The 26,093-nt window shown below is 41.3% G+C and overlaps 1 protein-coding gene across 3 annotated transcripts in view; it reads right to left on the bottom strand.

The window, feature by feature from the left end:
- NMT2 (N-myristoyltransferase 2) overlaps nt 1-25,472 on the bottom strand; it is a 70,400-nt gene extending 44,928 nt beyond the window's left edge. For 2 of the 3 annotated variants that reach the window (XM_049881931.1, XM_049881932.1), the window contains exon 1: nt 25,313-25,435. In XM_049881931.1, the coding sequence (XP_049737888.1) occupies nt 25,313-25,340 (28 nt within the window). In that variant the 5' untranslated portion in view covers nt 25,341-25,435. Of the gene's footprint in view, nt 1-25,312 lie in introns of all 3 variants that reach the window. The other variant, XM_049881930.1, reaches the window with a different exon arrangement.
- Nucleotides 25,473-26,093: the final 621 nt, after the last annotated feature.

The following is a 26,093-nucleotide window of genomic DNA, read 5'->3' as shown; positions in this document are numbered from 1 at the left end:
AAAAAGTTAGAAATGTCATATGATCCAGCAATCCCACTCCCAGGTATATACCTTAAAGAAATAAGAGCCATCATACAAATAGACATATGCATACCCATGTTCATTGAAGCATTATTCACAATTGCAAAAAGATGGAGACAACCCAAGAGCCCACCGACAGACGAACAGATTAACAAACTGTGGTACATACACACAATGGAAGGGTACATAACAATAAAGAACAATGATAAATCCCTAAAAACATCTCACAACACAGATGAATTTGGAGGGCATTATTCTGAGTGAAATAAGTCAATCACAAAAGGACAAATACTGTATGAGACCACTATTATAAAGTAACAACGAAAGGTTTACACACAGAAAAAAAAAATTCCTTGATGGCTACTAGGGATGAGAGGGAGAGGGAGGGAAATTTACCAAATAGGTAGCAGACACGTGTTAATACTGGTGAAGGGAAAGGCAATACACAATATGGGAGAAGTCAGTGCACCTTGACCAAGGCAAGAGAGGACACTGAGAGGAACACAAGAATAAAGGGCAACTACGGTAACTACTATAATAAACAAACAAAAAAACCCATTACCATCGAGTCGATTCCAACTCATAGCGACCCTATAGGATAGGGTAGGACTGCCCCATAGGGTTTTCAAGGAGCACTTGGTGGATTTGAACTGCTGACCTTTTCATCAGCAGCTGTAGCTCTTCACCACTTCGCTGCCAGGGTAACTACTATAGCATAGACAATCCTGAATCAACAGTATTAACAAACAATAATTTGCAAATGGATACACAGGTAGATAGATACGCCAAGACGTGTGCATAAGGGAGAACACTCACTGGCGGATACAGGTTTGGTGGTGGATATTTCTACATACCTGACTGTAGGTGCTCCTCATACGTTAACATAGCTAACAGAGCACACAAGGGGCATGCTTAGGGAAACCTCTTAAACATAACCAAACACCTCACAGGATAAAGTTCCTGGGCTCAAAGGCAAAGGACCACAGGCTCAGGGACATCTATATCTGCTGGCCCAACATTGTTCATAACGACAATGTTCTACATCCAACTTTGGTGAGTAGCATCTGGGGTCTTAAAAGCTTACCAGCAGTCATCTAGGATACAACTATTGGTCTGTCTTCCAGACTCGAGGGAGCAATTAGTCCAAAGGACTAACGGATCACATGAACCACAGCCTATATGATTCCAAGACCAGAAGAACTAAGTGATGCCCAATACCATTTCTGACTGCTCTGACTGGGCATCACAACAGAGGGTCCCAGACAAAGAGGGAGAAAAACGTAGAACAAAAAATCAAATTCACCAAAATGACCAGACTTACTGGTCTGACAGAGACTGGAGGAACCCCCAAGACTATGGTCCTAAGACACCTTTCTAACCTGGAACTGAAGCCATTCCCAGGGACTACCTTCCAGCCAAACAACAGACAGGCCCATAAAATAAACACTAACACCCTCAAGGAACATCCGCCTTATAACAACCAATTATACGAGATCCAAAGGGCGGTATTTGCAAAAGCAAAGAAGAGAAATCAGAAAGGGGTAGAAAATCAGGACAAAAAGGAAATGGAGAACCCAAGGCCCAAATGGGGAGTGCTGACACATTGCAAGGAATGAAGTCAAGGGCTGTGAAACACTATGTTGAAACTACAGAAAGGGAATCTAATTTGCTCTGTAAACTTCCACCTAAAGCACAATAAAAAAAGAGAAGATACATTCTAGTACCTACATCTTTGTGCATTCATGCTACGTCCAAAGTATGTCCAAAGGTGAAAACTAGATCAGAAGGCACGTGCATTTTTAGTTTCAGTAAATCATGCAGATTGCTTTCCTAGATACATTTCCACTCCCACCACCAGTAAATCAGAGCACCAGTTTCCCTACGTTTTTTTGCCAGCACTGAAATATTCTTTTTCATCCTTGGCAGTCTGGTAGGTAGAAAATAAATCTCATTGTAAATAAATAAAATTTCACTGTAGATTTCATTTCTTTAATCAGGAGTGAGGCTACACATCTTTTCATATGCTTATTGGACACTTATTTTTTTTCTGTGAATTGCTCATTCATACCCTTTTTCTAAAAGCCATTTAAAAAAAATTGATTTGTAGGTACTCTTGGAGCCCTAATGGCTAAATGGTTAAGGGCTTAGCTGCTATCCAAGAAGCTGACAATTCGAATCTACCAGCCGCTCCTTGGAAACCCTATGGGGCAGTTCTACTCTGTCCTATGGGGTCGCTATGAGTCAGAACGGACTCAACAGCAGCAGGTCAGGTCTTATAAAAGTATGGATAGCAGCTATTATTAAGTATTTACTTTGCATACTTGATCTCATTTAGTCCTTGCAACAGCCCTAGGAGATGGATGTACTTTATCCTTGTATTTCACACTGAAAAAACTGAAGCCCTGGGTCACCAAGTTAGCCAACAGTGGGGCTGGGATCTGAAATGGGACATCCAGAGCCCACGCTCTTAACCACACCACCAAACCGCTGCCTAGTTTGTGATCTATTATTTATGTTGAAACACTTTACCCCGTTTATTTTGTTTAGTTTTCATTTTATTGATGGTATCTTTTCCTGGACAGAAGTTTAAAACTTCTATGTAGTCTAATATTTGAAAATTTTCCTTTGCGGCATTTTGGCTTTTAAATCTTATCTAGAAAGGCCTTCCCTATTACAAAATTACCCTTTTATTTTTATGGCTTAAAAAAAAAAAAACTGCTTTCTAACCCATGTGGATTAAAATGTGTACAACACAAAGTAATGTGCCCCTACTTTTCAAAAATACATTATAAATATAATGGAGCCCTTATGTTATTATAGAGTTCAAATTGTACTGTGCAAAAACAAGCAAATGTAATAAGGGAGACTGACATGCCTACTTACTGAATACTCCTTTTCTCATCCAACAAATACACAGTGAGATACATTTTTAACCAGGCATTGTTACAGGTATAATATTTACATAATCCAACTCGCTTGGACACAACAACATTTATATAGTAGTTAGAGGCAGAGCTCCCCAACTCCTGAATGACGAAGAGCTACTGTTTCATTTCCCAGAAGCCTTAAGGAGACTGGAATTTGGGAATAAGAACTGACAACTGCACTACTTCATAACCACTGGGATGGCTATAATAAAAACGATAAATAATAACAAGTGTTGGTGAGGCCATGGAGAAACTGGAACCCTCATATGCTGTGGGAATGTAAAATGGCACAGCTGTTTTAGAAAACAGTCTGACAATTCCTCAAAAGGCTAAACATAAAGTCACCATATGTCCCAGCAATTCCACTCCTAGGTATATACTCAAGAGAAATGAAAATGTATGTCCACCCAAAAACTTGTACATGAATGTTTACAGCAGCTATTTATAATAACCAAAAAGTAGAAACAACCCAACTAAGGCTGTGAGGTGGGGCCTGAGTTCTAGACATCGGAATACAAACGGAAGTGATACACGCCACTTCCAGGCTGGCCACACATCATCAGTCCATCAACTGATTAGTGGATAAATAAAACGTGGCTTATACCTACAATGGAATGTCATGCAGCAATAAAAAGTAATGGAGTACTGACTACATGGAAGAACCTTGAAAACATTATGTTCAGTGAAAGAAGCCAATCACAAAAAAACATGTATTGTGTGACTCCATTATATAAAAAGTCCAGAATAGGAAGATCTATAAAGACAGAAGAAAATGATTAGTGGTTGTTAGGGAGTGTGAGGATAGGAGGCCTGGGGGAGTGACAACAAAGGAATATGGGTTTTTTTGGGGGGTGATAATATTCTAAAATTGATTGTGGTGATTATTGTACAACTCCGTGAACTTACTAAAAAGCCTCTGAATTGTACATTTTAAATAAGTACACTGTATGGTGTGTGAACTCCATCTCACTAAAGCTGTTAAACATCCAACAGGTGAAATCCCTGGGGCGGCGGGGAGAATAAGATGGTGTTAAGACCTGAGTATACCAGGCGTCGGCTACTGCTGCCTAGCTAATGGTCTGCCTCCTGACGGAACCCAGGTGCTCTGGAGGAAGACCTGTGTGACAGAAAGAGATGTCTCATCACCTGGGTTGGAGAGATGTCAGATAAGGCTTCAGGGTAATAAAGGAAACCCATGCTCGAGACTCTTCTTGAAAAACCAATGGAGAAAAACTGATTCGGGCACTCAATGCCTGAAGCTGATCACTGACTCATAAAAATTTAGCCATGGAAATCATGTAGCCCTTTTAAAAAGATCCCTTGGATCTTTAAGAACGGAAGTTCCGTGTCCCTCTTCCCTAAGCTTTCATAAGAAAGATTCACAATTTTGTCTTGTGAAGATTCAAAAAGTTCTCAATTTTACTGCCTCAGAAAGTACGGATACTTCAGTCTGTGACTAGAGAGAATCTTTGGCAAGTACCAGGTATAAATCAAAGAACCCCTTCTCAGCCATGGAAATATTAAATATTTAATGAGCACATTCAGAAAATCTCTTGCAAGAAGTTCTCACGGAATTTACAGACAGGATTTAACAGAATATCCAGTTTTTTTTTCTGGGAAAAACAACGGAGGCAGAGGCTGCTAGGTAACCACAAACATCCACTCTCCCTTTCTTCAGACTCAGAGGTAGACTACATTTCCCAGCTTCCTTGCAGTGAGTGGGGCCTGAGTTCTAGACAATGTAATGTGAGTGGAAGCAATCTATGGTACTTCCAGGCTGGCCACACATCCTCTTGTGTGTGCTTCTCCATGCTCTCACTCCCAGACCTATCTGATAGCATATAGTGGCAAGAGGCAGAACTCCCCAACCCTTGAATGAGGAAGAGCTACTTTTCCATATCCAGAAGTCTTAAGAAGACTGGAATTTGGGAATAATAACTGACAATTATACCACTTCACACTCACCAGGATAGCGATCATCAAAAAGACAGATAATTACAAGTGTTGGTGAGAATGTGGAGGAACTGAAATGCTCATACGCTGCTGGTGGTGCAGACTGGATGCAGACTGAGGATGAGACACAGGAGACGGGAGAGCCACAAGATGGAGAGGCCTTTGGTCTGACTGACGAATGAAGAAGAGTCCCCTAGCCTGAACACCTGCTCTGGGCTGTTACATGAATAGGAAGGACACTTCCATTCTGTTGAACCATTACAAGTTAGGGTCTGGCTGTAGTAGCAACTTAGTCTTAACTAACACATTAATTAAGAGAAACATCGAAGGCACTCAACATATGGTATGTGAATTCCAAAGGTAAAAAAAAAATTTAGATTTTACAGGGTACCACCAGCGAGATCACTTAGCTTTCCCCCACAGTGAGATCAAAACACCTTAGTAGTTTGATAATATAATTATATTACAAATATTTTCTCTTTGATTTCCAAATTCTTGCAGAGAAAATGGTGGGGTTATAAGTGATTTTAATCTTCTTTGTATTTGTATGAATTTTCTAAGCTGTCTATAATAACCACAATATCTTTGTAACTAAAGCATTATTGAAATATACGTGAAGCTCAGGAACAGGCGAGATCGATAAATAGACCACTAACAACCCATGATATACAGGAACTTGATATATGTTAAAGATGTCATCATAAATCAGTGCTGAAAGAATGAACTTCTTAATAAATTGTTATCAGAAAAACTCTTTCTTATAGGAAGAAAAATGAGTTAGTTTGCTACCTCCCATTACACACAAAAACAAATTCCAGATGCATTCAAGACCCCAACTTGGAAAATGAAACCTTAACACTGAGAACAGTGATTCTTGTCTCTTTAATTCACATGTGCGCGGTGCCTAGTAGTGTCTGGCATACAGTAGATGCCAAGTAAATATCTGCTGAATGAACAACAAAGAATAAAACAACAACTTCATAATGTCAGTTAGGGATGAATCTCTTAAATAAGGATCCAAAAGTGTAAGCCATAAGATAAAATGTGATAACTTTGACTACATCAAAATTAAATATTTTATGGCAGAGTGTTTATAAACAAAATCTTTAAATAAAAAAAGGCATAAGATATTTGTAACCCAGGAGCCACAAGGTGGTACGAACAGTTAATGCACCTGGTAGCTAACCAAAAAGTTGGCAGTTCAAGTCCATCTAGAGACACCTTCAAAGAAAGGCCTGGGATCTACCACCAAAGTATCAGCCATTGACAACCCCATGGAGCACAGTTCCACTCTGATGCACATGGGGTCACCTTAAGTCGAAATTGACTTCATTGCAAGTGGTTTATTTATTACACACATAATGAAATACTAGTAGCCAGAAAACATAAAAAGCTCTTTTCCCTTTCACATTTTATCTCCAGTATGGTATAAAGAGGCAACATAATACCCTGGCCAGGATTACAGGCTTTAGCTGGAGTCTGACTACCTGGGTTTGAATTCGGACTGAGTACATCACTTAACCTTTCTGTGCTTCAGTTTCCCTATCTGGAAAAAGGATGAAGTTTTTCTTTAAGAATATTAGAAAAACGTGAGGATAAGAATTCAGTGTAGTACTTGGTACACAGAAATCACTCAGCAAATGTTAGCTATTATGATCATAGTATTTGTTGCTTTCCCTCTTATCAGAACATAAGATCTAAAAGACAGGGCTTTCTATTGTATTTCCACTGCCTAAAGCAGTGTCTGACATATAAAAAGTCCTCAATAAATATTTGCTGAATGAATGAGAAATCAATAAGAAAAAAACAAAAGACTGACAGAAGAACAGGATAAGGATGTGAACACTTCACAAGAGACTCTAGTATCTAATAACTTATGAAAAGATGCTCAATCTCACCAGCAAGGAGAAAAATGAAAATTAAAACAACCTCAGATACCTTAAAAATAATTTTTTTTTTATTTTCTTTTTTTCAGGTAACCTTTTTACCCATTGATTTAACAAACATTTTGAAGTCTACTAATATCTGAACAATATGAGGAAAAACAAGTCTCATTTACTTGTACAGGTAGTGAAATGTAAACGTACCACCTCTCTGGAGAACTATCTGGCATTGTGTCGCTGTGGTCATCATTGTCATCCTAGTCACTGTCATCATTGCCTTCGTCATCGTCATCATCATCATAACAGCTAACATTTCAGGTACTCTCCTAAGTGCTTTACAAATATCAACCTTGTTCATTCTTGAAACAATTTTGAGAGGTTAACCCGTAGCCACTGAGTCAATTCCAACTCTTAGCGACCTTACAGGACAGAGCAGAACTGCCCCCACAGGATCTCCAGGGCTGTAATCTTTATGCAAGCAGACTGCCACATCCTTCTCCTGAGGAGCAGCTGCTGGGTTCGAGCCATGGACCCGCTGGCTAGCAGTTGAGCACTTAACATCTGTGCCACTAGGGCTTCTTTTGGGGGGTTAAGTCCTATTATTATTATTCCCATTTTATACAAAACTGCAATATAGAGAAGTTATGTAACTCATCAAAGGTCACTCAGTTAGTAATGGCAAAGCCAGGGCTGGACTCCAGAATTCCTGTAATTACTATGCTATACTGCCTCTCATTTATGCATTTCTACTAGCTGAACATCTTTTTGGCTACTTATTGGCAATTTTTATGGCTCCTTTTGTGAACTGCCTGTTTGTGATCTTTGAACATTTGTTATTAGCTTACTTGATTATTTGTAAGAGATCTTTAGTATTGTGTGTATATGTGTGTTCTGTGTGCACGTGTGTGTTCCGTTTGAACACTGAATCACTCTACTAGAAGGAAAGGTACTAAAAGGGAGAAAAATACATGAAGCGGTTTTGGTACAGCTTCTGAAAAACCGCAAAGGTAACTGAAAGATGCATCACACTGCACTATGTGATGGAAAAGCACCCACACCCAGAGCTGTGGGAAGTCGGCTGAGTCAGGTGGCTGGCCCCAAGTCTTCCTTCATCAAATCCATCAGGCACTCCTTGGAAACCTTATGGGGCAGTTCTATTCCGTCCTATAGCGTTGCTATGAGTCAGAATCGACAAGATGGTAATGGGCTTTTTTTTTCATTTCACTAGTCTTTTCTTTCTAAAGTTACCTCAGTATTATCAAACAATTTTGGTTCCTACTTCACATAAAAACCCACTTCTGATAAGAGTTAATATTAAATTATACATATAATAAAATGCTATCAATATTCATGGGTAGCACAGTGTGAAGTTTAGGTTGTGAAGTAAAAAATGGTTTACAGGTAGTCCGAGATCAGAATAAAGAAGGGAATATTTAAAATGCTAAAAAAAATTTTCTGTCTTTAAGATCATTATATATAATTGAACGACTAAATACAAATTGTTCAGCCATTCAACACATTTCTTTAAGGCTTTCTTTAGTGTATCTTAAGCAAAACTCTTCCTAAAGATGAAATGATGAACAAAATAAGTAGAAAAACCAAATTTTTAAAAAAGGCTTGAGGGAGCTGGCAGAGTATATCCTCCATGAGAGTACAAATTGGTGAAAATTACTCTATTTCTTACAGTCTTCTGTCATCCATGAACACAAGTGCTATTCTGATTAGCTTGATACACACTAGGTCTGACTCATATGACTCTTCCCCATTTCTGGGCCTTTCAAAGTTTAGCAAATGAAGATAATTACGAAAAAACTTTTTTTTCCAGCTGAGATTCATTTTAATATTTTATTAGCACTGTTACAGTTAACAATATTAACGTGTGTCAGCAAGGTTAATAATTTGAGGTGCTTTTCCAAATTATATTTCTATTTCTAAATTCCCTTGCGTATCAGTTTTTCATTTTTTTACTTCTTCTTTTACATATCCCAATGGTGATCATGGAACTAGTCGATTCTTTCATTAGATTCATGGTTCCGTATTTGGCTGAAATCCTTGTGGTTACAGGGTATGGCCAAATAGTGTGCTTTTTTTTCCTCCAGAGAATTTCTGTGAAGGGGCAAGGCTGTATGGTGTAGCAAGAAAACTGTCATCTTACAGGGTTAAACCTATGAAGAAGAACAACCAAACCAACCAAACCCGTTGCATGGAGTCGATTCCGATTCATAGCTACTCTATAGGGCAGAGCAGAACTGCCCGATAGGGTTTCCAAGAAGCAGCTGGTGGATTCAAACTACCAACCTTTTGGTTAGCAGCCATTGCTCTTAACCACTGTACCACATGGGCTCAGAGGAAGAGCAAGGAGGGTGGAATAATAATAACGTAATTGTCAGTTTCTGAATAGAAACAGATCCATGGTTTATGAGGGCTAATGGAACTCAGAGGATGGTGGCTCAGAAAGAGTACAGCTGTAGATGGTTTTTAAAGAAGAAAAAAAAAAAACAAACAGAAAAACATCAAAATAGAGAAAATGAGATAGCTCGATCCAGGGTAGAAAGGTTGGGAGATGAATTTGTCATATGTGCCTAAGAGCAAAGGCCAGAGAGAAAAAAACCAAAATGCCTCACAATTTCTATGGACAAGGTGTCAATGGTCACAGGCCAAGTCAGTGAAGCTGCACAAATGGCCCTTTTCACGAGAAATCACAGAGCTGAACTTGGAGCCCTCAAACACAAAAGGATATGCACTACCCAAATCCAGAAGGGAGCTAAAAGTCCACTTTGGGGTGGTAGAGGAAAGAAAAAAGGACAATAAATAAGGCACAGAAACACCCCAGCGCTCAGAGGAGTTGCCTCAAAGGAAAGGAAGAACTGGTAGTGTCTAGAAGGGACAGCTTAGAGCTGACACAAGCCAGGAGAGAAGCATGGACCGGGATCTCTCTCTTGCCAAAATTTATTTTTTCCCCTTACCCTTGGTCAGTGACCCCCAAAAATTAATCGAAGGAGAGCACCCCTCTTGATGCAGACAGTCTAAGATCTCTCCCAGGTTTGTGGATGGACTGTTCAGGCCCAGGCTCTTTCCCCTGCCTTCTGTTATTCCCTGAGGGTAGGGACTGAGCCCAGGACAGGGTAGGGACTGAGCCCAGGACAACGCAGGTCCTTGTTAAAGCCAAAATGGATTATTTAAAGTTGCCTCTTCAATTTACATATGAAGGCACTGATACTTACAGAGGTTCACTGACTAGTCCAGTATCAAAAGTGGGTGAGTGACAGAAGTTTTTTGATTCCTGGTTTAATACTCATTTCAGTCACCACACTGTCCCCCTAAAACTTGTTAACTGAAAAAGATCTAAAAATATTTATTAAGAAATACTCAGGGCAAGGGATATATGTACAAAGATACTAATTTTAGCACTGTTTATTAGCATGAAAAACTGGAAACAACTTCACTGTCTATTAATAGGGGACACCCATTAAAGTCCGTTGCTGTCGAGTTGATTCCGACTCACATCGACCCCTACAAGGGCAGATTTGAACTGCCCCATTGGGTTTCCAAGGAGTGACTGGTGGATTTGAACTGCTCGCCTTTTGGTTAGCAGCCCAACTCTTAACCACTGTGCCGCTATAATGCTACATCCATTTAATGACATAGCATACAGCTTTTTAAAAAATGAGGTTACAGCTATGTGTTTTGGTACACTGCCATGTGTTGTTTAGTGTCCACGATACATTCTGTGAAATAGAACCTTATATGATTTGGATGTTGTACAAACACCATATGCTTAGCAAAGCTATATGGGATACCTTTGGTTTCACTTTCAGATCGATACTTCTCCTTTCGCGCTTGCTGTTGCGATCACTAGCACTGGTTTTGCTGCATTTGGGAGCCATGATGCACTTCATGGTAATATTTTCAAAAGAAAAACAAAGAGATAACACTATGACACTCAAGAGAAGCACAGTATATGAAATTGGATGCTGCTGCCTAACACAGTGAACTTTTATTTGTAAGTAAGGAAAACTCACATTAAAATAATGATAGAAAGTACAGTACATACATATAAGCCATTAACAGGCATTTATTATAACTATCAAGACATATGTGTTATAGGTTATATATTTACTGTACCATTATATTCCTGTCGGCACCATCACTCTGGTATACAAGAGACATGAGATGCATGAGTTGCACGCAGGAAGCTGTTGTGTTCATTATGCCTGGTTATGTCTGCTCCATCCCAGACTCTGATCGGGATTTCTCAACTCTATTACAGCCTTATGGAACCACAGATATAACGCGGTCGGACATTGCCTGAACAGAAGTTATGTGGCACATGACTGTTTAATCTACAAAACGCACTGTTAAATGAAAAAAATTAAGGTGTAGAAGTGCAGGGTACGCTAGCATTTGTGTTAAATACATGTATACATGTGTTGTGTGTACACACACATTCTTATGATTGCATATGTTTAGAATAACACTAGAGGAAATACACAGAACTGGTAATAGGAACTGCCTATGGGGAAGGAAACGCAGTGCTGGAAGAACGAGGCTTACTTTTCACTGTATATCCTTTTCAATTTTGTAACGCGCTTATATTTGTTACCTACTCAAAAAATTAGCATCCATATCTGAATGGAAGAAGTAAAACTATCTCTATCCACAGATGACATGACCCTATAGGAAATTCCAAAGAATCCATAAGAAAGCTACTAAAGCTAATGAACAAATTCAGCAAAATTACAGGGTACAAGAACAAAATGCAAAAATCAGTTATGTTTCTATACATTAGCAATGAACAGCTTGAACAGGAAAACTAAGGAAACAACTCTGTTTATAATAGCAACTAAAAGAATAAACTATTCAGAATAAATTTAACCAAACTCACTGCTGTCGAGTCGATTTAGACTCACAGCGACCCTGTAGGGCAGAGGAGAACTGCCCCACCTGGATCTCCAAGGCTGTAAACGGTTGCAGAAGCAGGTTGCCATATCGTTCTACTGCGGAGCCACTGGTAGGTTCGAACTGCTGACCTTTTTGTTGGCAGCCAAGTGCTTTATCAAGGGAGGTGAAATGACTTGTATACCGAGAAGTATAAAATATTACTGAAAGAAGTAAAAAGTGTGGCACAAATGATTAAGCACTTGACTATTAGCCAAAGGTTGGTCATTTGAACCCACCCAAAGGCACCTCAGAAGTAAGGCCTGGCAATCTGCTTTCAAAAGGTCAAAAGGTACACATGAGGTCGCCATGAGTCAGAACTGACTCGACAGCAACTAACAACAACAACAAATAATTGGAAAGACATCTCTTGTTAATAGATTAGAAGACTCAGTATTGTTAAAGTGTCAATAGCACCCAAAGTGATCTACAGATTCAATGCAGTCCCTATAAAAATTCCAACAGGACTTTTTCACAGAAATGAAAAGCTGACCCTCAAATTTATATGGAATTGCAAAACCCACTGAAACCAAACCTGTTGCCATTGAGTCGATTCGACCTTAAAAAATGAGCAAAATAAGAGGACTCATACTTCCCAGTTTCAAACATACTGTGCTGTTGTTGTTAGTTCCTGTGGAGTTGACTCTGATTTGTGGAGACTTTATGCACAAAGTAACAAATGTTGCCAGGTCCTTCATCATCCTCACAATTGCCAGCACTTTTGAGTCCATCATTGCGGTTATTGTGACAACTAATCAAGCTACAGTAATCAAAACACTCTGGTACTGGTATGAGGATAAACATAGACAAATGGAATAGAATTGAGAATCCAGAAATAAACCATACGACTGTGGCCAATTGTTTTCTGACAAGGGTGCCAAGTCCATTCAATAGGAAAAGAACAGTCTCTTCAATAAATGGTACTGGGAGAACTAGATCTCCACAAGGAAAAGAATGAAGTTAGATCAATATTTAATATCATATACGAAAATTAATTCAAAAGGGATCAATGACCTAAATGTAAGAACTAAACAAATAAAATTCTTAGAACAAAATGTAGGGGTAAAGCTTCAAGCCCTTGTTTTTGACAACAGATTCTTAAATATGACATCAAAAGTACAACCAACAAAATGCAAGATAGATAAATTGGACTATATCAAATTAAAAACTTTTGTGCATCAAAAGAAAGACTTTATCAAGAAAGTGAAAAGACAACCTACATAATGGGAGAAAATATGTGGTAACCATGTATCTGATAAGGGTTTACTATCCAGAATATATAAAACCCATTGCCATTGAATTGATTCCGATTTATAGCAACCCTACAGGACAAAGCAGAACTGCCCCAAGGCTGTAATCTTTACGGAAGCAGACCGCCACATCTTTCTCCCATGGAGCCACTGGTGGGTTCGAGCCATCAACCTTTCGGTTAGCAGCTGAGTGCTTAACCACTGCATCACCAAGGCTCCTAGAATATATAAAGAACGCCTACAATTAAAAAAAAAAACTCAATTAAAAAGTGGGCAAGGGACTTAAACAGACATTTCAAAAAAGAAGATACACAAGTGGTCATTGGCACATGAAAAGATGCTCAAACTCATCAGTCATCAAAATGCAAATCAAAACTACAATGAGATACCACTTCACATCTTCTAGGATAGCTATTATCAAAAAAAAAAAAAAACATGAAATATCAAGTGTTGACAAGGATCTGGAGAAACTGGAACTCTTATCCACTACCGATGGAAATGTAAAATGGTGCAGCTATTGTGGAAAAATATTTTGGTGGTTCCTCAGAAAGTTAAACATAGAATTACCATATGACCCAGCAATTCCACTCCTACATATATACCAAAAAGAACTGAAAGCAGGAATGCAAATAGATACTCGTACACCAATGTTCCCTGTGGCACTATTCACAATAGGAAAAGATGGAAATAACCCAAGTACCCATCAAGAGATGAACGGATAAACAAAATGTGATACATACATGCAATTAGATATTAATCAGTCATAAAGAGAAATGACGGTCTGAAAGACATGCTATCACATGGATGAATCTTGAAAACATCATGCTAAGTAAAATAAGTCAGACACAAAAGAAGAATTGTTTTATGATCTCACTCATGAAATATCTACAACAGGCAAATCTACAGAGATGAAAGTATTTTAGTGGTTAACACAGGGTAAAGGGAGTGGGGAAGTGGGGAGTTCCTGCTTAAGGAGTGTTGAGTTTCTGTTTGGGGTGATGAAACCTTTCGGAGATAAATACTATGACAGTTGTACAACATGGTGAATATAATTAATAGTAATTAATGCTGCTGAGCTGTACTCATAAGAACGGTTAAAATGGCAAATCTTTTTGTTTATATATACTTTACCACCATAAAATTTTTTGAAAAGAAAGAAAACAATAATTAAAAAAAATAAACTAAGATGTACACAAAGCCACTACCATTCATCCATCAGTTTGTTGCACTGTGGTAGCTTGTGTGTTGCTGTGATGCTGGAAGCTATGTGACTAGTATTCAAATACCAGCAGGGTCACCCATGGTGGAAAGGTTTCAGCAGAGCTTCCAGGCTAAGATAGACTAGGAAGAAGGACCTGGCAATCAACTTCTAAAAAATATTGGCCAGTGAAAATCTTATGAATAGCAGTGGATTTTTGTCTGATATAGTGCTGGAAGATGAGCCCCTCGGGTTAGAAGGCACTCAAAATATGACAGGCGAAGAGCTCTCCCTCCTCAAAGTAGAGACGACCTTAACAATGGGGATGGGGTAAAGCTTTCAGAACCTTCATCTGCTGATATGGCACAACTCAAAATAAGAAACAGCTGCAGACATCCATTAATAATTGGAACTTGGAATATACAAAGTACAAATCTGGCAAAATTGGAAGTCATTAAAAACAAAATGGAACCCATAAAGATCAATGTCCTAAGCACTACTGAGCTGAAATGGACTGTTATTGGCCATTTTGAATCAGGCAATCATATGGTCTACGCTGCCAGGAATGACAAATTGAAGAAGAACGGTGTCGCATTCACTGTCAAAAAGATCATTTCAAGATTTATCTTGAAGTACAACGCTGTCAATGACAGGATAATATCCATGTGCCAACAAGGAAGACCAGTTAATACGATTATTCGATGCTAGAGATTGAGTTACAGAATTTTGCAAGACTAACGACTTATTCATTGAAAATATATATTTTTTTCAACAACATAAACAGTGAATATACACATGGATCATGCCAGATGGAATATGCTGGAATCAAATCAACTACATCTGTGGAAAGAGACAATGGAGAAGCTCAATATCATCAGTCAGAGCAAGACCAGGGGCTGACTGCAGAATAGACTATCAATTGCTCATATGCAAATTCAAGTTGAAACTGAAGAAAATTACAACAGGTCTACGAGAGTCGGAGTACGACCTTGAGTATATACCACCTGAATTTAGAGACCATCTCAAGAATAGATTTGACACACTGAACACTAATGACCGAAAACCAGATGAGTTGTGGGATGACATTAAGGACATCATACACGAAGAAAGCAAAAAGTCATTAAAAAGACAGGAACAAAAAGAAAAGACCAACATGAATGTCAGAAGAGACTCTGAAACTTACTCTTGAACGTACAGTAACTAAAGCAAACAGAAGAAATGATGAAATAAAAGATCTGAACACAAGATTTCAAAGGGTGGCTCTAGAAGACAAAGTCAAGTAAAACGTGCAAAGACATGGAGATAGAAAACCAAAAGGACGTACACGCTCGGCATTTCTCAAGCTGAAAGGAACTGAAACAAAAATTCAAGCCTCGACTTCCAATATTGTAGGATTCTATGGGGAAAATATTGAACAGCACAAGAGGCATCACAAGAAAATGGAAGGAATACACAGAGTCACTGTACCACAAAGACCTGGATGACATTCAACCATTTCAGGAGGTAGCATATGATCAAGGACCTATGGTACTGAAGGAAGAAGTCCAAGCTGCACTGAAGGTATTGGCGAAAAACAAATAAAATTCTGCTTAATATAATTAAAAAACAGTAGCAGCAGTACATGAACAGGGAACTGCTAGAAATTTAAGCTGGATTCAGAAGAGGATGTGGAACGAGGGATATCATTACTGATGTCAGATGGATCTTGGCTGAAAGCAGAGAATACCAGAAAGACGTTCACCTGTGTTCTATCGACTATGCAAAGGCAATCAACTGTGTGGATCACAACAAATTATGGATAACACTACGAAGAACGGGAATTTCAGAGCACTTAGTTGTGCTCCTGAGGAACCTGTACTTAGACCAAGAGGCACTCGTTCAGACAGAACAAGGGGATACTGTGTGGTTTAAAGTCAGGAAAGGTGTGTGACAGGGTTGCACTCTTTCACCATATTTATTCAATCTGTATGCTAAGAAAATAACTCAAGAAGCTGGACTATATGAAGAAGGGGACATCAGGATTGGAGGAAGACTCAATAACAACCTGCAATATGCAGATGACACAACCTTCCCTGCAAAAGGCAAAGAGGGCTTGAAGTACTCACTGATGAAGATCAAATACTAAAACCTTCAGTATGGACTACAGCTCAACATAAAGAAAACAAAAATCCTCATAAATGGACCAATAAGCAACACCATGATAGACAGTGAAAATACTGAAGTTGTCAAGGATTTCATTTTACTTGGATACACGATCAACAACTATGGAAGCAGCAGTCAAGAAACCAAACGACATACTGCACTGGACAACTTTGCTGCTAAGGGCTCTTTAAAGTGTTGAAAACCAACGATGTCACCTTGAAGACTAAGGTGGACCTGGCCCAAGCCACAGTGTTTTCCGTTGCCACATATATATGTGAAAACTGGACAATGAATAAGGAAGACAGAAGAAGAACTGATGTCTTCGAATTATGGTGTTGGCAAAGAATATTGAATATACCATGGGCTGCCAGAAGAATGAACAAGTCTGCCTAGGAAGAAGTACAGCCAGAATGCTCCTTGGAAGCAAGGACGGCAAGACTTTTTCTCATGTATTCTGGACATGTTATCAAGAGGGACCAGTCCCTGGAGAAGGACATCATGCTTGGTAAAGTAGATGGCCAGCAAAAAAGAGGAAGACACTTAATGAGATGGACACAGGGGCTGCGACAATGGGCTCAAACAAAGCAATGACTGTGAAGATGGTGCAGGACCAGGCAGTGTTTAGTTCTGTTGTATATAGGGTCGCTGTGAATCGAAACCGATTCAGTGGCACCTAACGACAACAACATACAAAGCCAAAGCTACACAGGTGTTACATTCGCACATAGGTTAAGTGGTGTGGGATACAGCCCCAAAATAACCACAGCTTATAAGACAGCTCACTTGTCTCTCTTGTAAAGTCTCAGCTAGTGGGGAAGTTCTGCTCTAAGAAGATGGCATAGCCAAGGTTCCTTCTATCTTGTTCCCCACTATCCTTTGTTCACCTGGTCCAAGATGATTTATCTTTACATCCACATCCCAGCCAGTGGCAAGGGGAGGGAAGACATTCCATGTGTCAAGAAAAAGTGTTACTTCAGAAGGAAGCCCACTAGTAGTCTCAGCCACAGACATCCAGCAAAAGAGGATTAAATAAATGGTGGTCTTCTACACAGAGACATATGGTAGGATAGTGAGCCATTTTACCACTCAGGAAAAGACTAGACTACACAATGATGTGTTCATGACGTATCTAATTAAAAAAAAGGAATTTACAGGTCAGTAGGAATCGCATATCTGCATTTTTGTAAATATATTATGAACAGAAAAATGTATGTATGAAGGCACAACCTTTTTGCCTGACAATATATTCTGAATGCTCTATAGTGAAAACAATATGCTTTTGCAAAAACAATTTAAAAAAAAAAAAAAAAGCTTCATTTGGAAAAAGAAAAAAAAAACTCTGCCTTCATGGGTTCTTCCTTCTCTTTAAGATGTTAACAAATACTCAATCAGTAGAGAAGGGCAAATCCACTCCTCCCATTAAAAAAAAAAAGATCAGTTAATATGATCTCCTAAAGCAATGGGAGATCATATTAACTGAAATCAACATCGTTCTCTGGGAAGTATTACGGGAACTCTAACACAGTGTGCGCAGCTGTGGAAATAAATGAGCCCTTATTTCCCTGGTTTGTGTGTGTGCTTAAGCCAGTAACAGAGCCCAGTGTGCTAAACAAAACAGAAACTGTGAAGTTAAAATCCTAATTCAGTTTGTGATCCCCACCAAGCAACTTATACATTGGGTTTTCTCCTCAAGCTGAGAGGCCACCAACTTATAGGAAACCTAAAGCAGCCACGAAGCACACTACTCATCTCAAGTGTTCAACAGGCTCAGGCTGAAGCGCTGGGTAGGATACAGGTGCGCTCAGGTGGATTCCTCCTAGAGGCGCCATCTTCCCAGAGATGTTGCTCATGTTCAGTATCAGATGCCTGAGGCCCCTTTTGCTTCTTACAGGAAAATGGCTTTGTGGAATCCTGAATCATTGCAATGCTAGGGGAGGGGGACGCAAAAGGGAAAGGAATGCTGATACACATGAGGCAAAAGGTGGGACAGGAATCCCTGGGTGACACAAACAGTTAGTGCACTCAGTTAATGCACTAACCCTTAGCTGCTAACTGAAAGGCTGGGGATTTGAGTTCACTCAGAGGTACCTCGGATAAAAGGTCTGGTGATCTACTTTGGAAAGTCAGCCACTGAAAACTCTGTAGAGTAGCTCTACTCTGACACACACAGGGTCACCATGAGTCAGGTGGAGTCAACTTGAGACCCACTGGAAAAAGATGGGATAAATGTAGAACTCCAACCACAAAAGAAGTATTGCCTGAAAGAAGCATACAAAAAAAAAAATCTTATTGCAAATTATATTGAATTAAATTATGTTTAAGAGACCTAAAGAGAAACTCAAAAGGGCTCTCTATAATCCATTTGCAAGATTTTTTAAACAAGGAAATATATTCGTGTGTTTTTAAATTTATTAACACTTAGTGTGCCCATGACACCGGTAAATTTTGGCTCCAAAAGTGCTCTGGTTGGTCATCTGTGACTTACAGGAGATAAACTTGAAACCATCATCAAACAAATTATTCTTTATTGAAAGTCCATAACACAGTGGAGCCAGGCTCTGGAAAAGGTTTGTTCTGGACCAACGAGTGTTATCGCCATCTCAGATTTAAATCTTAGTAGTTATTTGATAATTTCAAAATGCATTTCTTGAACGGAGGAGGTTCCCTTGGAAAAAGCTGTTTAATGCATCTTTCCATTTAGATTTTTACAGCTGTTAACAGATCACATTTCAGAAAGGGCAGTTCTGCACCCGTAAGTTTTTCTGTAACGAGAAAAATCTATGATAAGTTTTTACATTTTCCCACTGATTCCATACTGAGGGGAAGTTCCTACAGCTAGTCCCCACAAGACACAGAAAAGGCAGAAGTAACAATGTAACATACCAAACAAGAGGATAACTTCAATATTTTTTTCTAAATTGAGGATGGGGGAAGAGAGTTTATGTTCATGTCTTTGTTAAAAGAACTCTGAACTCTTAAGTCTTTGCCAAATATCAGGTCTTTAATTTTTCTAAGGAAAAAAAAAATTCTTAAGAATGTCTGGGAATAACCCTCAAATACAGCAACTACTGAATATGTACCCCAGGGATTAAATTAATCATTTATCTGCCAAGGGCAACTTCACATTTCTTTATTCCCTATATAAATATTCTTAATAGCCGCCTTCTATCCTGTGGTGGTGAATATTGAGAAAAGCTCTCTTAGTGGAAAAGGGATGAAAAAAATCACTTTGTCCTAGAAACACGTATTCTGAAGGTCAGTGTTAGTAAAGTGAGGAAAGAGATTGGGTTTTCCAACCAACTTAAATGCTAATTTTGAGGCCAACTGTGTGACTCAAGTTTTCAAAATTGGACAAAACAATGTTTAACATCGAGTGGTAGGCTGAATAAGAGGTAATGACCGTCACTACTACCTGTTGCCATTGAGTTGATTCCAACTCATAGCGACCCTACAGGACAGAGTAGAACTGCCCCATAGGTTTCCAAGGAACGACTGGTGGATTCAAACTACTGACCTTTTGGTTAGCAGGCAAGCCCTTAACCACTGCGCCACCAGGAAATGCATTTTGCAAGTGGAGAAGATGCGTATCAATGAGGCAAGGATCAGAAGACAGAGTTTAACTGGCAATGTGCCTTGTCCTCAATGGATTCCTGTAAAAATGACATGAGGGCAGTGTCTGACCTCCTCCAGCTTAACAAGGGCAAGGAGAATCAAGATCAACAGCTCAAGGCTGATCCCTATGAGGCGGAGGTCAGACGTGCCTCCTCTCTCTGCCATCTTTACCAATTCTGACCCCAGCTGTCCCTCCCACGACACTCTCTACTTCTCTGCTGGGTTCCATAATTCATTGCAATGGCCACACAGAACGCAGATAATATTCACGATAATGGGGTTTATGGAAACCCTGGTGGTGTAGTGGTTAAGTGCTATGGCTGCTAACCAACAGGCTGGCAGTTCAAATCTACCAGGAGCTCCTTGGAAACTCTACAGGGGTGGTTCTACTCTGTCCTATAGGGTCACTATGTCCGGAATTGACTCGATGGCAATGGGGTTATGGGTGGGGTTTATTAGGAAGTAACAGATTACAATTCAGGTTCAGGAAAGCTGAGGATACAGTTTTTCCATCAGGACAGCGTCTTCTCGCCTGGTCACAGGCATATCTCTCTGGCCTTCAGCCTCTGCCCTACTCTGGCAAGTGTTACAAAGCTCTTTTAGCTCTGCTGATAAGTCCCCAGAGGAACCCTAGGCACTCAGCTTTCTTAATCCGCAGGCCAGGAAGCCTACTGCATGGTATTCTGCCATCATTCCTCTGCCACAGCTTCTCTAGCTCTCTCACTTTCTCTCTCTGTCTCCTTCTTCTGGGAGCTTCTCAGCGCAGGGATCCTGGGTCCAAAGGACATGCTGGCTCCTGGCTGTTCTTCCTTGGTGGTGGTGGGATCTTCTCTTTCCCGCCTCTGGGGTGACTCATTTCAAGCCCAGTGAGATGGCAAAACTGACAAATCCCTTTAGTGTGCCACAATTACCCTATCACACAGTCATGCCCAATCACTTGGGTGGCAGTTACAAGACCATGGCTAGAAAGGCCACACAAAAGCGATCCATTGCACCGCAATTCCCTAAATCTCTTCAGAAATGAACAGAAGGCATGTATCTGGCCAAAGGAACACACTAAGGTCATGAGGAGTATAAGACATCCTCGAAAATCTACCGCCCTCTAACCTGTGAAAGCCCCTAGGGAGGTCATCCTATAGGGACATATACCCTTTGGGTAACCTCTTTAGTAATGCTGCCACTTACAAGAGAATAGACATTTTCAGTAATTTCGATTATTTCTGATAATTCATATAGAAAGCTAAAATGAAGTTAACTTCTATCTATACAGAAAGTCTTTGATAAGCAAATAACAGTATAAACAAGGTTACTTTAGAACATTTAAATTGCTTGAAAGTTTTCAAGCTCCCTTAAAAGACCTACTTATAGTACAATTGATACCCTTATTGTAAAGCCGGAATCAACAGTACAGCATCCAACAACAACTGTAAATCAAGTGCCCCGACAACAATTGTAAATCAAGTGTCGAAGCCAGTTCTCTACATGATCTTTCTGGAGAATCTGTTCTTGGCCTAGTTCTAACTGCTGTGTGGGGCTCAGTGGTTAAAGTGCTCAGCCGCTAACCAAAAGGTCTGTGGTTCGAACGCATCAGCTACTCTATTGGAGAAAGACGTGGCTTCCACAAAAATTACAAACTTGGAAACTTTACGGGGCAGTTTTACTCTGAGTCAGAATCCATTCGATGGCAATGGGTTTGGTCTGGGTTTTATTACTACAATTATCACTGGGCAGGAAAAAGCTGTGGCAGTTGGCTTCATCAAGTTTTAGAGCCTTGAAAACCCTATGGGGCAGTTCTACCCTGTCCTATAAGGTTGCTATAAGTCGGAATTGACTCAACGGCAGTGGGTCTGATTGCTGTATATTGTTTGAAAACAATAAAACTAACTTTTTTTTTCCCTAACGTAGTCTCACTTATTAAAATTGGCAATCCCTCCCCTTCCCCATGTTTTTTGATTCATTAAATTTTTTAGTGGTATGCCAGTTCCAACTTGGATGGGCCAAAATTAAACAAAGAACACATTTCCCATAAAAAGTAAGATATAAAAATAGTGAGACTCAAGTACCTGTACTTTATCATACTTAAGCCATTGATTTTAATTAAGCATAAAAGCCACTGCTCTTAATTAAACATAAAACATCACATTCATGGATTCTGGGCATTACCCACAAAATGAAATAACCTTTTAGTAAAGAAAATTCCATGAAAACAGAAGAAAAGCGCACACACACAGAACAATATTTAAATTTCTGCGCAAATTAAGAATCTAAATTGAGTATTTTCCCTTTATCAGAGGCTCTAGTTTCAACTTAAAGATGTCTAAAGAATCAGTAAATACATTGTACACAACTTGTAGAGGTAAATTAATTTTTAGCCACAAGGGTGGTGGTGTTGTTAGGTACTGTTGAGTAGGTTCTGACCCCATACACAACAGAGGGAAACACTACGTGGTCTTCCACCATCCTCGCAATCGTTGCTATGTTTGAGCCCACTGTTGCAGCCACTGTGTCAATTCATTTTGTTGAGGGTCTTTCTTTTTTGTTGACCCTCTATTTTACCAAGCATGATGTCCTTCTCCAGGGACTGATACCTCCCGATACCATGTCCAAAATATGTGAGACAGAGTCTCACCATCCTTGTTTCTAAGGTGCGTTTTGGCTGTACTTCTTCCAAGACAGATTTGTTCACTCTGGCAGTGCACAGTATATTCGACAGTCTTCACCAACACCATAATTTTCAGGTCACAAGGGTATCATTTAGCAAATTACTGACTTGTGCTCTGACCGCTACTAGTGACCTCAAAGTGAAAATTCACCTTTAAGAGGTTAGGTGTACACCCACTTATTCCTCTAAAGGCTCACTGTTCGTTACTTATTTAAACTGGTGGAGAATGAAGAGGCCAAGAATAGACAAGAACAGTCCTTCAAATTTTAACATTTACAAACTTGAACTACTTAAGGGAAATCCAGGTTTCTGCCTAGAACTATCATCAGTACAAGAGCCACAATTACTCCCCAAAATATAGCACACATTGTCTAAATGCAAATCCAAAAGGGCAATCCAATAAGAGCAGCAACTTGGATTTTTACTTATCTCCCTAAAAAAAAAAAATAATAAATCCCTAGACTACGATAAATCTATTACGGCAATCTTTTCCCACTAGAAGCTGATATCACGTCATCTGCTCTTGTTTAAAACATTTCAGTCCATTGGGCATCTCTACATTTTGACTAACTGTGCTGACATATAATTAACGTGCTGATGTACAAAACTGAAAACCTCTGAAGAGGGCATTGTGAAGCCTTTAGGTACTAATCTGGGAATTTCACACAGAGGACAGTGAGGCTTCAGGGGACAGGCTAGGATCAATGGGAACAAAGGTAAGTAATTCTTTGTGCCCTGGATATTCTTGTGTGAGTAAAAAGTCCTAAACAAACCCCCAACCCAGAGTATCAATCAACCAAAGAACAGAAAACAGAAATTAACAGCAAAGAGAACTCCAGAGTCTCACCTGGAAGGTAACAAGACAGGTCCTGAAGTTATTTGGGTAGTCCATCACCTTTCCATGTGGGCCCATTTCTAGCAATAGTGCTATTGTTTCAGAAACATATTTATATTTAGCTACCTAAATTTCTATCACTGTGTATACCAAACTAAGTCTCAAATTTCTGTGGCATTTTGCTCTCTTAAAAAAAAAAATTCTAGACTTGAATCATAACATTCAGCACTTGCAGCTGCCACTGAACTACTCGCTGAAAAAATAAAAAAGGCAACCCACAAATGGGAGATACATCTAGGCAGCTTTTCTGTTTCTTGATCTCTCATTTCATATTTTATAACACATTAAGGCTCGGTAAAAGTTCTTTTCTTAAATAAATCTGAAAGCAGACGTTAAATAGAATGCATATACTTTACACTTTAAATCATCGATCATTTAAAGAATCCTCTACACGTACTGAATACATAAACCAGCTGTGACTCAGGCCTCCCTACCATATTTTTTCAGCTGACCCATTTCAGTATCAGTCACTATGGTTCATAAAATCTCACTTCTAAGAGGCGGCAATAAACTCCTCTGTGCCAGCGCATATTTTGAATCCAACAGGGTAAAGGGGTAATGCAAACACTACCTTTTAAGAATGCCAGTCTTTATTAAAATGACCCCTGCTGCCTCTAAAAACAGAACTTCAATACCACGCTTAACCTGAAGCAATCTTTTCTCCAAGAGGAAAAGAGCAAATCGGGTCTGCGGAGGAGAAAAAGAGACAAGTAAAAAAAGATAAGAAACCTGATTAAGTGTTAAAATGCTTGGTGCATTTTGCTTTGGAGATCAAACACCACCTTTGCAAACAGGAGCTGGTCAGGGCTGCAGGACCTGCCCCTCAAGACTAACCTATGAGAGCTTAATTCAGGAGGTCAGACCTGCTCTAGATACCTCCGCAGACATGCCGAGTGATTGCAAGCCGAGTCCGGGACCCCTCCACCACCCTCGGCTCTAAGCTGCGCAAGGAGCGACAGTCCCCGACTCGGCATTTATGCTGACAGCGCTGGAGCCCGAGGGCTTGGCCCAGGGCGGGAGCTGCACCTCCCTCCGCGCCCCTAGTCCCGCACGCGGTGGGCCAGGGGCCGCTGCCAGAAAAGCAGAACTTTCCGCAGTTCACAGTAAGCAGCAACCGAACGACCACGGGCCCATTGCAAAGCCACTCCCCACCATCCGCTAGTCTTGTATCTTTTTTGTTGTGGCTGGGAGTGGGAGGAAGAGGATGAGGATCTGAAAGACTTGAGAGGATGACAAGGAGCAGAGGACGACTTCCTACAAACGTGCTACGGCTGCCTGGGCAGCGGGGCGGCTGGCAGAAGATGGGGGCTGCCCATAAAGAGAAGGGTTTCGTGACTCCTGTCGGCTCCTACGGAGAGAGTCACACGCTGGGAACGGCAACGAATCAAACCTAAGGGATCGAGGCTGGGGTCGGCCGGCGGGGATGGGGCGAGGGGTGGGCGGGGACGAGCGGCAGGTGACCTTCCCGGGAGGCCGGGGGCGCCAGGCGCCCGACAGCGACGTCGCCGGTCCCCCGCGGGGGCCCCTCGCCTCCCCGCCCACCCGGGGCCTCGCATCCACCGCGCGGTCTCCGATCCGAGCCGCGCGATCCGGATCTCACAATGGTCGGAGAATCGGGGCGAAACTAACGCCGGTTCCGTCACCCGCCGCCTCGCCCGGCGGCCCGGCCAGTCTCGGAGCGGCCCGAGAGCGCGGCGTGGGCTGGCCGGGCCCGAGGGGCTGGAGCGGCCGCACGGCGGCCCCACCCGCGCCCGCAGGACCCAGCGCCCGAGCGGGAGCCGCGGGGCGCGCGTGGCCCCGGCGCCTGTCGCGCCCGCTGCCGCCCTCCTACCCTTTGGCGTGCTCGGTCTCCTCCTCATTGTCCCCGTCTATCCCGCACGTGTCCTGGTCGTCCAGCTCCAGGCTCTGCTGGCTGGCCGCAGACTCGCTGTCCTCCGCCATCGCGGCGGCGCGGGCTGGGGGAGGCGGTGCGCGAGCCAAAGAGGAGGCCGGCGCTCCAAGTCGCGGGCGTGGAGGGGCGGGCGCGGCGGCGGCAGCGGCGGCGGCGGCGGCGGCGGCAGCGGCGCGAGCAGCGCCCTCTAGCTGCCGCCCTCCGTCCTCCTCCGCGTCGAGGAACCTGGGGGCCGCCGCGCCCGCCCCGCCGAGCTGGGGCCCGCCCACTTCGGCCGCGGGAGGACCCTGGGTTGGGGGTGACTGGAAGCCGCGGCAAACCGGAGGGGCCGAGCTCCGGAATGCGAGGACGACGCCGTGCGCCAGTCCTGGGCTCGTCTCTGAAGGTGGGATCATGCGGTTGCAAAATCCTGAGTCTTTATTTTTGGAATACAGGCCACAGCTTTTACATCTGTACATGTTAGGGAACACTTTAAGCCTTTACGAGGATTTTTACTCAGTGGAAGGCCTGCCAAGGCCAATGATTTCCATATCCCCCCTACACACACTTAATTATTATTATATTTCATCTGTATCTATATATAAAGTCGGCAAGAACTACGCAGCTAACCAAGAGGTCGGCAGTTCATATCCACCAGGCGCTCCTTGGAAACCCTATGGGGCAGTTCTACTCTGTCCTATAGGGTCGCTATGAGTCGGAATAGACTCAACGACAATGGGTT

The sequence above is a fragment of the Elephas maximus genome, chromosome 4 (genome assembly GCF_024166365.1).
Source record: "Elephas maximus indicus isolate mEleMax1 chromosome 4, mEleMax1 primary haplotype, whole genome shotgun sequence".
In the NCBI taxonomy this organism is placed as follows: domain Eukaryota; kingdom Metazoa; phylum Chordata; class Mammalia; order Proboscidea; family Elephantidae; genus Elephas; species Elephas maximus.
This window is presented reverse-complemented; position numbering and strand designations above follow the sequence as displayed.